The 14174-nt window shown below is 44.5% G+C and overlaps 1 protein-coding gene across 2 annotated transcripts in view; it reads left to right on the top strand.

The window, feature by feature from the left end:
- The first annotated feature begins 5425 nt into the window (after positions 1-5425).
- The window catches only part of ANKRD50 (ankyrin repeat domain containing 50), a 38833-nt gene continuing 30084 nt past the window's right edge, over positions 5426-14174 (top strand). The window contains exons 1-2 of one of the 2 annotated variants that reach the window (XM_074542017.1): positions 5426-5749; positions 6418-7698. In XM_074542017.1, the coding sequence (XP_074398118.1) occupies positions 7220-7698 (479 nt within the window). In that variant the 5' untranslated portion in view covers positions 5426-5749; positions 6418-7219. The remainder of the gene's footprint in view (positions 5750-6417; positions 7699-14174) is intronic. The other variant, XM_005485623.4, reaches the window with a different exon arrangement.

Raw genomic sequence — 14174 nt, forward strand, 5'->3', positions numbered from 1 at the left:
TTAGTTTTCTCTTTTGACTTACTGCTATGGATTTTTTTTCCTTTCTACTCCACAGACGTTTTCTTGCCATCAATTAATAGCATCTAAATTCTTCCTTTCCCAAGGAACAGACAATTATATTTTCATCCAACAGGACAACTTATCAACGGCAGCACCTGTTTTCAGGAATATCAATTGCTCTGGTGCTAATTTTGGCTGGCCTTGTGCATTGTCAACTGTTATGAAATGGAATGGTGATGTTATACCACAATTCATATTGCACAAATATTGGGTAACACGTTACTTCAAGGCAGGAGGAAGCTGAAGCAGATTCATGTTCCTGTACACACAGAAGTATTTAAAATTAGATTGACACAGGCTGGACAGACTGCAGCGCTCCAGAGCGCTACACCAACATGCATTTCTTGGATACTAAAAGCAGTTGTTTGGGATTTTTTGGGTTTTTGTGCAGCTGGCTAAAAATTGGGATGCATTTTGCAGACACCCAGCTAAACCCTTGCCCAGTAAGTATCAGAGGTTGAGCATCAATTATTAATCTGAAGATTCCTATCTTCCTCTGTGAAGATGCATGTTTGTGTGTGTACAAATATTACACATACATATAAAAAAAGATGCTGCAGCAAATCTTTAAAGCCAATGCCTGAGTTTTGCTCAAGAGGCATAAGAAGTGCCTCCAAGCCTATTGACTAAATTTAGTGTGCAACTGGGAGGACGGTGCTCTCATGTCAGCACAGAGCAAGAAAAAAAGCTGCTCGTGAAGGAATTCAGAGCATTTAGACTGATCCCCTATTTTGATCAGTCACCTGGCAGAGTGTTTCCCTTGACAGAGTAGCAGTGAGGAGCAGTGGTACCAACAGGATGATAGGAACACTCAGTAGTAGATACAGGCACAGTTATAACTACCTGTGATCCAAATTATGGACAGCAGGTCTTCTGAGTGTATCTTAATTCTGTTTTTAAGATGCAAAATGAACATCCACCACTGCTGGGTATTCAATGCACACATGTATTTGTACAGAGGATGAGGATATGTGAATGCAAACCTCCTGCTTTCCCTTTTCTGTGGCTACAGGACAGACCTCAGCCCCTGTGTGTCGAGGGACAGAGAATTGCCTTTTCTAACCCAAAGCACAATAGCCATTCCTCAAACAAAATGCAACTAGATTATGTTGTGGTGGCAGTTCTGTAATGACCTAGAAACGAATGCTGTCAGCCTGGAAACTGGAACTATTTCCCTTTCAGGGAAAATGCGAATTCAGCTCCCTCCTCTCCTGGCCAACTGCTCCAGCCACCACATGATCCTATCCCAGATCTTTTGTTTAATTTTGCTTCAACTTAGTCATTCTTGCATCCTTTGTTCACAGAGCTCCAGTTTCAATAGATGGGATAGATAGTACTCCTACCCAAATTACCTGGTAATGAGGAATGGTGAGGAAAGAGCTGAAAGGAACTATTATGCTTCCTGGCTATATTCTTATGTAAAAGAATACTATTACCTTCATCTATTGAAAATCGAAATTGTGAGTGCAAGTCCCTGATAAGTAGAGGAAAAAAAAAAAAAGCCAAACAAACCCAACCTGCATTATGTTCCTCTTTAAAAAAGAGAGAAGGAACAAGATGGTCAGCCTCACTCAGTTCCTGAGGAGCTGAGGAAGCACATCCTCTTGGAGTCCATTCCCAAGTTCGTGACTAAGTGACCAGCTGACTCTGGAGGATCAAATAATTGTGAATAAGAGCTAAGCAGCCCTTTCTGAGGCCTTTGACATCCATCCCATTTAGGAGCTGAGGGATTCTGGCCTGGGGCATTGGATGACCAGGGATGGATGGATGGATGGACAGATCAGAGACTGGCTGTGGCTGCCAGACTGGACACAGGCCACTCAGGAACATGACTTCCAGGTGATTTTGTGGAGGCATCTTATAGGATACTGACAGTCCCAAGTGCATCTCAGCCTAGACAGAATTTAGGACTAAGACCTGAAACATCAGTATCACAGGAATGCTTTTGCCTGAATACTTCACGTGATAAGATTTTCACTATTTGCTTGGGAAATTATAATTTTTTATATTTATGTTCCTATGTTAGCCTAAGTCTGCACTATCTTTATTTACCATCAACCTCCCTAATTTTACCTGTCAGAGAATGAAAGCACCTGAATTAAAAGATAATGATGCATGAAAATCAGTAACTCCAAAGTTACAAAAGCAGTTAAAAGGACTGCTCCGTGCTTAAGCAGATAATCACGCCTCAGGCCCACCCTTGCAAAACATTTCTGGATGTGAATCACTGCCTGCCCAAAGCTCTCCCACAGAGCAAACCAAGGATTGCGCTCACACGGGATGGATCAGATCGGGATGGCTCCAGATGTGATCCGTCATGTTCTCCTGTCCATCAGGACTGCCTGCCTCCACACCCAAGGAACATCTCGCTGAAACTGGTGAAAGAATTGAACAGCACGTAGCAGCCTTTCCTAATACTCTGCAAAAGATGTGGCAAATCATAAAAGATTTTTGCTGAACCCAGCCCCTCAGGTTTTTCCATTGTTACTGCAGACTTCTTAATGTTACAACTTTTTGTTCAATCTTTTCACTCAAAGTTTCTTCTTTTGTTATCCTCAACCCATTAAATACAAAACCATACCTAAAATCATGCGCAACACAAACATCCCATCATTTAAAATCATGAGGCTCAGATCAACCAGGAAGGTTCCCATTGCTTCAGACCACTGAAACAAAAAGTATAGAGCGTTTTTGAGTTGTTTTTTGTGGGTTTTTTTTTTTCCAGATAGGAAATTTTGCTCTGTTTCATCTCCTTTTAGGCCTTATCTGTCAGCCCTGTAGCCTGCAAGGTTGCAGCCAATTAGATCACGGCTTGTTTGCTATCTGTGTCAAACTAAGTTATACAAAACCACAAAAATAAGGTTTGGTTCTTATCCTGATACTGTCTCATTAACTACAACGTTGCACAATTGTATCAGAAATAATCTGACCCTCAGCTATAATAATTCACCAGAGTGATGTCATCTGAGCTGTCACCTTAGGTATAGGAGGTACTACACAAATAATCTTGATAACAAAATGCCTCCCTTGCTTTTGAAGGTTGACTTCAGGGTCTTAGTTTCTTGTGTACAGATGAAAGATTGTGGCTGCTCCTCTTCATGACAACCTTGGGGTTTTTAACCCTTTGAACTTATGTTAAAGATTTTTTTTCTTTTTTCTAAAAACAAGGATTTACCACTGAAAGTGTATATGCTGTTGCTTCCTAGTAGTAATTTGAGGGGAGGGTCAGTGCAAGGCCATTCACCTTTAGCTTGTACATAGAAAGTTTTTGAAAGGTCACGCTTTGGACTTTGCAAGATTTTGTCTAATTATACTTTAGACCTGCCACTTTTTTATTTTCTAACTTCTGTTCCTCCCTCCCTTCCCCTCTCCTTCTTCCATTTGTTATTCCAGCAAGTATTTCATACTCCTGTAGGAGTGATATCCTGAAGGGAAACTTAGCTGAGATACAGTGGCCACCAGTCAGTTTTAGGGGGTCAATTATTTCATGTCCTCTGTGCCACGCTAAAATCAAATTATTGTCATCTGGTTTGGGATTTATGCATTAGCACAGAAAGGTTAACTATTTTCACAGTTATTATCTATAACTCCATCAAGCTAAATATCTGATTTTAGCAAACCACGCTGTTATTCCACCTGCTTCACAATATTCACGCCGGATGCTGTGAAATCTGACAGCACGTTTTTATCTAAATTGGGTTCTCACTTGTGTCTTGGTCATCAGAAAGGCAGAAGTTGCACTTTCCCCTGCATCTCATCATTGTCCAATTTCTTTTTTTCCCTCCTTGGGTCACCAATCTAAAACTTGTGCCAAGATCTCCTCCTTAACGTGTTGAATCTCAATTATTTCTTGTAGGTTTTTACCTTTTTTTTCTCTCTGTCAACTTCTGTTTTTTCTCTATCCTGCTCAGCAGACTAGAGCTGCAATCCCATCACTCCAACCATTATCTGTCTCTATCCCTTTATTGTTAAAAGAAAAAAAAAAAATGAAAAAAGAAAATATTTTACAGTTCAAAGTCTCTTGAACTTGTATTAGCATTAGTTTTGGAAGTCTTGAGTTTCCACAACATTTCAAAATGGAAGGGTGGTGCAGCTAAGAAGAACAAAATAACAAGCCTAGAGAAGATTATTTGCCTAAAGTGTAGGGTTAAAAAAACCCAACCAAGTCAAAAAACTTTAAAAACCCCAAAACAAAACAACCACACAGCATTTCTTACTACTAATCTTATTTCTGTTTCTCCCCCACTCCCCATTGCTCTGCGAATTTGTAATTCACTGCTTCCAAAGGTTCTTCAAACTTGTTCTACTGGTTTTCAGAAGCAGACAGACTTGTTTTTCTAAGCTCTTCAGTACACCAACTGAATTTATTTGATTTTTCATTTTGCTCCTGCAAAGAACCCCGGGATGCTCCTTGAAGGGCCCTAAATCAATCACTCCGTTGTATCCTATGGATATATTCAGTGTGTACTCCACAATGCCATAATTACCTGGTGTAAAAAACCACACAGAGCAGTGCTCAAATGAAGGCACTATTTAACAACCGTATAGACCTTGATCCTTGATGGAAAAGTGCCTTATCATAACTAATGCAGCCAGCTGCAAGGGGAGCAAATTTTAATGAAAATCCTTCCTTTGCTCTATCGCAGACAAAATAAAGGAGAGCTATTGCTTTGCTGTCATGGGTGGAAGGGGCTTAACAAGGGCCTCGTAAAGGCGTCCTGGAGCGAGATCCACCCTGTTTTCTTCCATATCAAAGTTGTCCTGGAGGAAGTCCTACCTTGGTTTCTTCCATATTTAGGTCCCAAGGGTTGGTTGGGATTCCCCAGCTGTACAGCTCAAGGGTCAGTTTAACGTGGCAGGATGCGGGATGCCCCTTTGGAGCTGTCAGAGCCTTGGAAACAAGATTTTTGCATGTGTGTAAACCCCGAAGCACAATTGGGAAGGTAGAAAAGGTTCAGAACTGCTGCTACGATCTGGGGAGGCCGTCAGGGTAATTAATGGGAGTTGTGTCTGAAACGGGGCACGAGCAGGCGAGGCAGTGAGAAGATCAAGCTCTGAGGTCCGTGCTTGGTTCGGAGATTAGACCGAGCCAAGGGCCCGTGCCAGCCCCGCGGTGAGGGGGGCTCGCCCCCAGCCAGGACCTTTTCCGCCCGAGTCCCGCGGGCTGAGGCAGCGGGGCCGGGCCGGGCCGGATCCCCGGGCCCGCGGCGGGAGGGGAGGCGCGGCCGCCCCCTGCAGGGCCGCGCCGGGAGGCGCCGCGGGAGCGGGCGGGACGGGGGCGGCCCCGGGGCCGGGACAAAGCCCGGGGCGGCGGCAGGGGCACCGCCCGTCTCCCTCCGCCCCAGATGTCCCCCCCGCCGGAGGGGAAGGGGGGCGGGCCGAGGCGGGGCCGGGGCGGGCGGAGCGGGGAGCGAGGGAGGCGCTGAGCGGGGAGAGCACCGGGCGGGCTGAGGCAGCGGCGGAGCGGGGTGGCCGCGGCCCTGGCACGGCGGCGCCCGGGGGCGGGAGCCCAGGGGCCGGGCGGAGGAAGAGGAGGGGCGCGGGCAGCGGCGAGAGGAGCCGTCTGGAGCAGCCGCCGCGCCGAGGCGGCCACGGAGGTGAGCGAGCGGCGGGAGGAGGCCCCTGCCCGGGCGGGGCTGACACCGGCCCCGGGGCTGGGGGTCCCCGCCGGGTGCCCGTGCGGAGCCGGGTGTGTGCGCGGCGGAGGGCGGCGGGCACGGGACGCGGAGCCGGGGCAGGGCTGGGCGCTCCCAGCTGCTCTGGGTTCCCCGGAGGGAGGGGGTCGCGCTGCCGGGCGGCTCCGCGCCGTGCCTGGCCGGGCAGGGCAGGGCAGCGCCGAGCCCGGGCCGGCTCGGACGGTGGCTCGGTGCGCGGTGCCGGCGGGGGTGCCACGGCGTGACCCCGGGGCTGCCGGGCGCCGCTGCTGCCGCCGCGAACAAAGAAGCGTGCGGGGAGCAGCGCTGCCCTGCTGCTGCTGCACAAAGTCCCGAAAACGCCCGCAGCCGGCAGCAGGAACGCGGGGTGAGGAGAGGATTCGCTGGTGGAGCCTCGCTAGGAGGAATGTTTCTAGCATGGGAGGATATATTCGGTTCTCCTCGGGAGAAAATGCAAGACTTGCTGTGGTTTTGAGGCCACTGTCATATCTGCTCATTGTTTGTTGTTGGGGATTTTTTTGCATGTGGCTGATCACGCCTCTTAACGACAAATTTTCTTTAAAACGGCTCTCTTGATTAATTCAACAGTATTAGGAAGAATAAGGAATTCGAGCCCTTGACTTTGGTCTTTGTTGTCTGCGTTTGCAGCTGACTGAATTATGACTTGCATGTAGGGTTAAAAGTGCTGTCTCCTTTATTTCAGAGCTCTAGGGGAAGATGTTGTCTCTTCTGACATCTTGCGATTGAGATACCTGAGAACAGGTTCAGTAAGAATCAAGTTCCTGAAGAAGACACTACGAATGTATTGAAATAAGAAGCTGTAAACATTTTTTCCCCCCCGCCCCGTCGCCTGTGCTGCATAAGAAACCGTAATGTGAAGCACTTCTCGGACACTCTCCCAGATGTATGAAGTCTGCAAAGCTCGCCGGCCAGACTGGCTGCTTTAGTCAGTGGTACTTGCCACGTTTGTGGTGTGTATATAGTACTCTGAAGAGAAATCGCTTTTTTTTATGAAATTCCCAGAAGGAACATTTTATTATGGACAGCTTTTTCTGTGTGTATATCCAGAGAGATTAATGCCTAGAGCTGAAAGGCGTTCAGTATACACTGCAAAGTTGGCTTTCCCTCAGCTTTTCCAGATGCATTGTCTCCCCTGTACGCTGGGAACACGCACAGCTGCCTGAGCCACAGATGCAGCCATGGGGCTGCGTGAACTTGTGAGCCACGCCAGGAGTCTCGCCCAGGGCTGGTCCCAGCCGCCGCTGCACGATGTCAGCTGAGCTGTGATGGTGCCGTGCTGGTCCCAGCACAGGGCACAGATGGAGTGACACCCGTCCTGCAGAGGAGAGGCTGCTGAGTTTTACCCTGAGCAAGGGTGCCCGGTTGCTGTCACCTCTGCCAAGTTCTGTGCACAAGAGCGTCCCATGCCGGGATGTCTCCCCGCTCCTGAGATGCTGAAGATGTGCTGCAGCTTATGACACGTCCAGGAGAAGAAGCTTTATAAAATGGCTCAAACCAGCTTGCTGCAGGGAAAGCAGTTTTACTGTAGGGAGTGGGTTTTCCACAAGCTTCAGCACTGCCTCCAGGAGAAAGCGAGCTGCGGCAGCAGCGCTGCCAACAAGCCATCTCTTGTAGCCAATCCTGGGAATAACAGCGGTGTTGTCTCCGGGAAAGGAGCTGCCTGGGGTGTGCTGCTGGTAGGAGGGCCCGGCAGTGGCAAGACAGCCCTGTGCACTGAGTTGCTGTGGCCAAGCTCACCTGCCAACCTGCAGCGGGGCTTGCATCGCCAGGCGCTGGCCTTCCATTTCTGCAGGGCCCAGGACTCGGACACGCTCTGTGTTGGAGGCTTCATCCGAGGGTTGGTCGCACAGATATGCCGCAGCGGACTGATCCAGGGCTTCGAGGACAAACTAAGAGATCCTGCTATTCAGAGTCTCTTGCAGCCCGGGGAATGCGAGAGGAACCCTGCTGAAGCGTTTAAAAGGTAAAAACAAATTTAAAAACAAAAACTCCCGACAAAGCAGCCCTGTTGAAAACAAACCCAAAATAAAACAAACAAGAAAAATCTGCTGTTTAGGTCTTCCTTCCAGTGAGCCTAAGATGCAGAGAGTTTAAAACATGTTTGTTTCATGGCTTGTTATCTCTGTCAGAGCGTGCAGACTTACCATGGAAAAATCTAACTTTGTCGTTATAGCTGACATAAATAAATATTTACTTTTAAAACAAAGTTTATTATTAATAGTGAATTTATTTACATTTGTGTGTTAGTACCCTCAGATGTAACTGAATGTTTTGGACAGACTTGAAAGTAAGTGACTTCAGAGTGGAAAATACCTATTCCATGGTCTCTGTGTGCCATAAAGGTAGGGCAGTTGTCCTTCACAGACCTGGAACAGACCTTACAGGACCCTTGGAAAAGCTTCCAATAACGTGCTCTGTCTGAGAGGAAACTGGGCTAATGGATCTCTGGGTCTGATCCAGCACATCGGTTTTATGTTTGTCTAAAAATATGTGGTAGGAAAATGTCAATTAACTCCTTATGTTTCTTCTCACAATATGCACAGATTGTGTCAAATCTTTGTTGCTGCTTCTTCTGTAAGTACTTCAAAGTGTTGATGGGATGAGGAATTGATCAAGAAATTGATCAGCCTGCCCCTTAAGAGGTTTGTCAGCTGTCTAAGCTGAATGGGAAAGAAACAGACTTGTTTTACTACTGTTCCCTAACAAACCATAGTCTCCTGAGTATGTCACTGATAATTCTGTTTCTGTGGGTATAAGGGTATATGAAAGGATTAATTACATGTATTTAAGTGTACATCCATAGATACACTTGAACAATATACAGTCTTGAGCACAGCCTGTGTCTATTGGTCTTTATTCCTTTGGGTCACAGTGAAGGAAAATTCATGAAGGGTAAGGCTTGTCTTCATCAACAGAGCTTCAGTTGAATGTGTTGCCAGCATAAAACTTGTCTGCAACATTGGTTAAACTGAATTTTTTTTGGTACTGTGTAGTGGTGTAACTTTTTGTGGTACTAGAGGGTTTATTGCCTGTTTCCAGTATGAAATTCCTCTCCTCTCTTTTTTTCTTTCCTGCCTGCTAGGATTGTGGAGGCAAGCACTGGGGTTGAACTGTGGTGCTTGCTCTCATTGTCATGGTGGTGTAAAAGTGCCTTCTAGTTCTGGGGGCTGGTATGTCCTTGCCTGCTGAATAAACAGGATGCATGTCCACATTGTTCTCAGCGTAGTGTCTTAAAGCAGACACTCTAAACCAAGACTAGTTCTGGATTTTTTGTTTGCTGCTTAGCGAATATGTAACTTCTAACAGCTATTAGGGTCCTAATTTCGGAGGTATTAAGCCCTCTTAAATTCTAATGAATAAAAACTGGGTGCAATTAAGTGTCTATAAATGGAATAGCAGACTGGCCATCTAGCTTCAGGCAGTCTTTTAAAATCATGAAAGTGGATTAATCTGGTGTGTAAGAGCCTGTTTATGTTTAAAAGTCCATTACAGGGAAATCTAACTAATTTAGTACAGCCAAGTTCTCAGTAAGAGCTGGAATCCTTCCTCTTCTGAAAGTAATTGCTTACTGCACTGAACAGGAGCTAGGTGAATGTCTTTAGACAAAAATGCAACCTAGAAATACAAAATACAAGAGATATTTGTTTAGACTGATTTTTATAAACATAGGGTTTATAAATGATGGGCTGGTTTGAGGAGGTCAATCTACATGGTTCTTGGATTTGTACTAGAAAAATAAAATAAACACAAGATCCAGCAATGGTCATTTCCTTCTCACATTGTGCAGCACTGATTGTGCACTGCTGTTATTACACTAGAGATACTTATGGGGTAGCACAGCAGCTTCAGTCAAGGAGGTTTTTCTTTTCACCCTTCATGTATTCCCTTGCTCCCACTTATCCTGATCTCCTGCTCTCAGAAGCAGCTGTGGTGGCTGCTCTTGGTGCTGCTGTGTGAGATCTAAGGGAGACGAGGTGTTGGAGACAAGGGAATACAAGTTTTCAGCACTGTGGCAGGGGACCAGGAGGTGGCTGCTGACAGCGGCACCCCGGGCTGGTTCTGCTGGGTGAAACGATCTCTGCCCACAAACAAGGGGCGCTTGGCCACCCCCTTCCCACCATCACCCTCCTCAGTCATTTGTTTGAGTGACCTTTTGCTGCTTTATGAACCGTGCAGGGAATGTTGTAACAGAACTATAATTTAGGATGTTCCGTGGTTTCTAAGCCTTGCCACTGAGCACGTCGATGCTGGGCTCTGTTCAGAGTTTGTTAAGTGGAGGTGGTTGTGGTGTGAAATGAGTTCTAGGAAGACTTTCCTGTCAGATGATTGCATCTCTCATTGTGTAAAGGCACTGAAGAAACACAAAGTGCTTCATCGATTCTTGCCTTATTTCAGTTTATTCAGTAGAAGAGGAGAAAGATTTTTTTCTTTAAAGGCACTGTCAAATTTTTGCTCTGCTTTTCACAGCTGCTCCAGACCCAGCCATGTATTCATGGCCTAAAATGGAAAGACTTCTCTTCATAAGTGCTAAACAAGATGATACCACTCTATTTTTGTGTTGATTGTCCTGGAAATACTGAGAAAGAAAAGCTTCTTAATGTCTGGTAACATGCTAGTTTATAAACAGTGTAAAGTTTGTTAGCTAAAATGGTGACATGTTTTCCTGAAGGATGTTTCTTAAATAGATTTTCAGCAGTCCTGATGGTCTTAGTGATACATGTGCAAGCGATGACCCTCAGAGTTAAGATGTTTCTCACACTGTTTAAATGTCTCCTCTTAAAAACTTCTTATGCATTTATAAGCTTTAAATGCCCTAAAAATTCTTTCAGGGGCAGATCTTTCAAAGAACCAGAAGGGCTGAATTATACAAATGTATTTAGCATTTTGAGTTTGTTGCTGCACTGACAGCTGAGAGAAAGAACAGCTACTTACAGCCCTTCTCTTATCAGGCACTCAGTGCTGGAGCAGAAAGCAGCTTAAAATGTGAGGGAGAGTGCTGAACCCTCACACTCAGATTTTCAGTGAAAGTAAAGCAGATGGGAAGGAAAAGATGTTACAGACACCAAAAGTTAAGAAATGATGTGATAAACAAAGAATTTAATTCAAAAGGACCATTAAGCTCTTCTTCCCTGTTGATACAGAAAAGTTACATTCTGAATAATTTTGTAATGCTGTCTCTAGGGTTGTTTTGGTTTTGCTGCAGCAAGTTTGTGCTCCCAGTGATTTGGTAGGAATACAGGCAGATACCACTTATCCAAGGCCATGAGGGCATAGAGCAACTCTGATATAAACTGTGGCAATGCTGAGATTTGTGCAAGCCAGGCTGTAGAAAGGCATTTCCCTAATGTTCCTGGCTGATGTTTTCCAGGCAGAGGAGAGGACATTAAACACCCTCAGACGGTAGGGAAAGGCACAGCATTCCCATGGGCTGTGCTGCAGTTGGGATTATTGGTGGGAGGCAGAGCTTGCTTCCCTCGCAGCACAGACAGTGTCTGTCACTAGGAGTGTGGGCATGGTTTACCCTGCAGAGCTGATTCTTGTTTGCAGCCATTGCTCTTGAGTTTGAAAGATACCCATGATCAGAGAATTTAGAGGTGTAAGGTATTAAATAACATCATGTTTTTAAATTCCTGCCAAACTCACCTTCAGGGTGTGTTGGTCTGGTACAAACTTAAACCAAACTTTGATTTTTGCTTGAGTGTGTTGCTACAATTAATAAATCACCAAAAAATGGTAAATTTCCACATCTTCCCCCTGCAGGATGATGCAGGTGGAGCTGCTTTGCTCTCGTTCCCAGGTGAAGTTTCTTTCCATCTTCTAGGTGTCTTTTCAGGGAATTTCAAATCTTGTCAGACTTTTCACATCCTTATTCCTCACATACTGAATTTGGGTCAGTGGTGTCCAAGTGATTTTTTGCTTGTGAGGTATCCTAACATTTAATTACTAAAGTATTTCTCATGCAACTATTTTAATGTAAGAGGCTCTAAGTGATTTTTACCAGGAAAAAGAATGAATCTGTGAATTCAGATTTCCACTGTACTGCATTGCTAAAGTTGCACTCCCATGCAAGTAGATGTCCCTGATCAGTAGAGACACAAAAAACCCAGACATTTAAAAGAAGTAAAGCCACAAAACCAAATCAGAAAGAACTGCTGAACAAATCTATTACTCTTTAAGAGCTTCACAGAAGTTCTCTGAAGCTGATGTTACATCCTCTTTACCAAAAGTGAATATAGGGAAGCTGTATCCCAGAGATTAAGTATATTTTTTTTTTCAGAAAGGACACCAGATTTTATGCATGCTGGTGCTAAAATCAGTGCAGTGGTTCCTTTTGCAGATTCCCAGAGTATCAGAGCTTTTCTTCTGTTTCTAACTCCTCATCTCTTCGTGAGCATCACATTTGCCTTGTGATTTAACATGACCAATAATGTGAAGTGATTAATAGTTTTATAGTTCTCTAGAATATGCAAATACCTGTAGACCTGAGTGTAAGAAAGAGGTGTGAGAGGTCATGTAAGGTTCTCTGCTGGCTGCAAGTTTGAAGCAGGGGTTTATGTTGATTAAATTTGAAAGCCTTGTGTGAGTTGTGTGAGTCACTCCCTTGGACAGCGTTGAAGTGCAGCAGGGCCTGTGCCAAGTGTTGTTATCTATGTAAAGTTCCTTCTGCCTGTTTGGAGAACTCCAAAGGGTTGAGCCTCTGGTGTTTTGTCTTTGGCAATGTAATGGAAACCTCATAAAGGGCAGAATTCAGAGGAAAAACCTCTGAGTGTCAGCCAGAGCTAACAAGTATTTCCTTCCCTCAGCCCTTCACCTGTATCGCCTTTCCATGCTACTAAGTTATTTGTATTTTTCTTCCTTCAAAAGTCGTGTATCATCAGAAAGTTGCAAATTGTAGGTGATAGAGTTCTTACTGCTATCTAAATGATATGGGGGTAACAAGTTTTATTCCAAGTTCTGGATTCTTTGTCTGACAATGTACTAAAACAGTGATTTGTTCAGCAAACCTTCTGTGACTTCTGTCCAGGGACTTTCAATCTGCAGTACTGAAGTGCATTTTTCCTGCTTAGATGAGGGAAAAGATTCAGACATTGAGTTGTAAACGATGACAGATGAAGTGTGAAGCTGTTCATTTTTAGAACTCTTTGTGCCATCTTTGAAGTCAGTAATATAATTAAAATTATAATGGGTTGTGTAGGCTTTGTTGAGCAATTAACTAGTGAGCTTTTTGTTGGTTTGGAGTAGCCTATTCTTAATTGCAAAAATCTGAGTGCATTTTGGAGTAAATTTGAGATGAATTAGGAGTATCCTGACTTTGTAGGGTACAACCCTACAAACTTGGAAGTTTCCCTTGCTGGTGAATTGACCACAGTGTGTGCTCCTACTGCAGTTTGCAGCACCCCAGTTCCAAGACTGCTGTGAAAAGGTCAGAGAGTTAAAGATACCTGAGCTTGGCCTACTGGAAACCCAAAAGCTGCTGGGATTTCTATCAATTTACTCTAGAGGACATTAGTAATTCAGTATTAATCCTTCGTAGGTGATACATGACTCAGATTTGTCACCCAGGTCTCAGACTGCCTGGGAGTGATCTACTTCTTTTTTTCTAATCTAATTCCTTGTGGAAGGGGCTGCTGCAGAGCCTTTCCCTGTGCTTCCAGAGCTTCACTACAACCTTGGGAGCTGTAGCTCTCCAGTGCTTGCAAGAGTAAATAGATTTTGTTAGACTCTCTTAATTTTGTAGAGCTACAAATGGTAGAAACAAAGGCAAGCACTGACCGTATCCTGTGTCATGCCAAGAAAAATCTGAATGCATAATACATTAATTGCAAGATTCTTTAAGAAGTTAAACCTCCAGTGTGTTTGTTACACATTTACCACATGTAAAGTTCAAATGTGCAATTGACAATTGAGAAGGTTGGAAGGGGAGCTCAGGAAAATCAAGTCCACCATCTCCTTCACCAGACAGAAAAAGCTGAAGATGCTGCCTTCATCTGCTCTTATGCTTCACAGTTCTTCTAGAAAAAAAAATCCATATGTTACTCTGAGTTGGTTCCTTCTTGCTGTAATCCAAGATTTTTACTACTTAGTATGTTCTCCAGAAACATGGAGAATAAATTCTTTCTTTCCTTTTTGGGACAGCCTTTTACATCTTTACCTACATATTTTTTTTTCTTTTTCATCTCAGCCTGAAATTCAATAATTCATTTTGTTAGTGTGTCCTCAGAGGTCACGCCTAAGAATGTGACATTAAAAATCCCTTACCTAAATAAAAGGGTTTGGTTTCTAAAGGGAACTTTTCTTACCAATGTTTGAGATGTGTAAATAGGCAACATTCTACTTCTGTACTTTCCCAGATTTTTGTCCATTCCTGCATCTTTCACTTATGCTTGACTAGAATCCTGAAGCTAGTTAGACCCTAGCCCAGCAGATCTTGATCTAATA

Source organism: Zonotrichia albicollis, chromosome 5 (assembly GCF_047830755.1).
Source record: "Zonotrichia albicollis isolate bZonAlb1 chromosome 5, bZonAlb1.hap1, whole genome shotgun sequence".
NCBI lineage: Eukaryota > Metazoa > Chordata > Aves > Passeriformes > Passerellidae > Zonotrichia > Zonotrichia albicollis.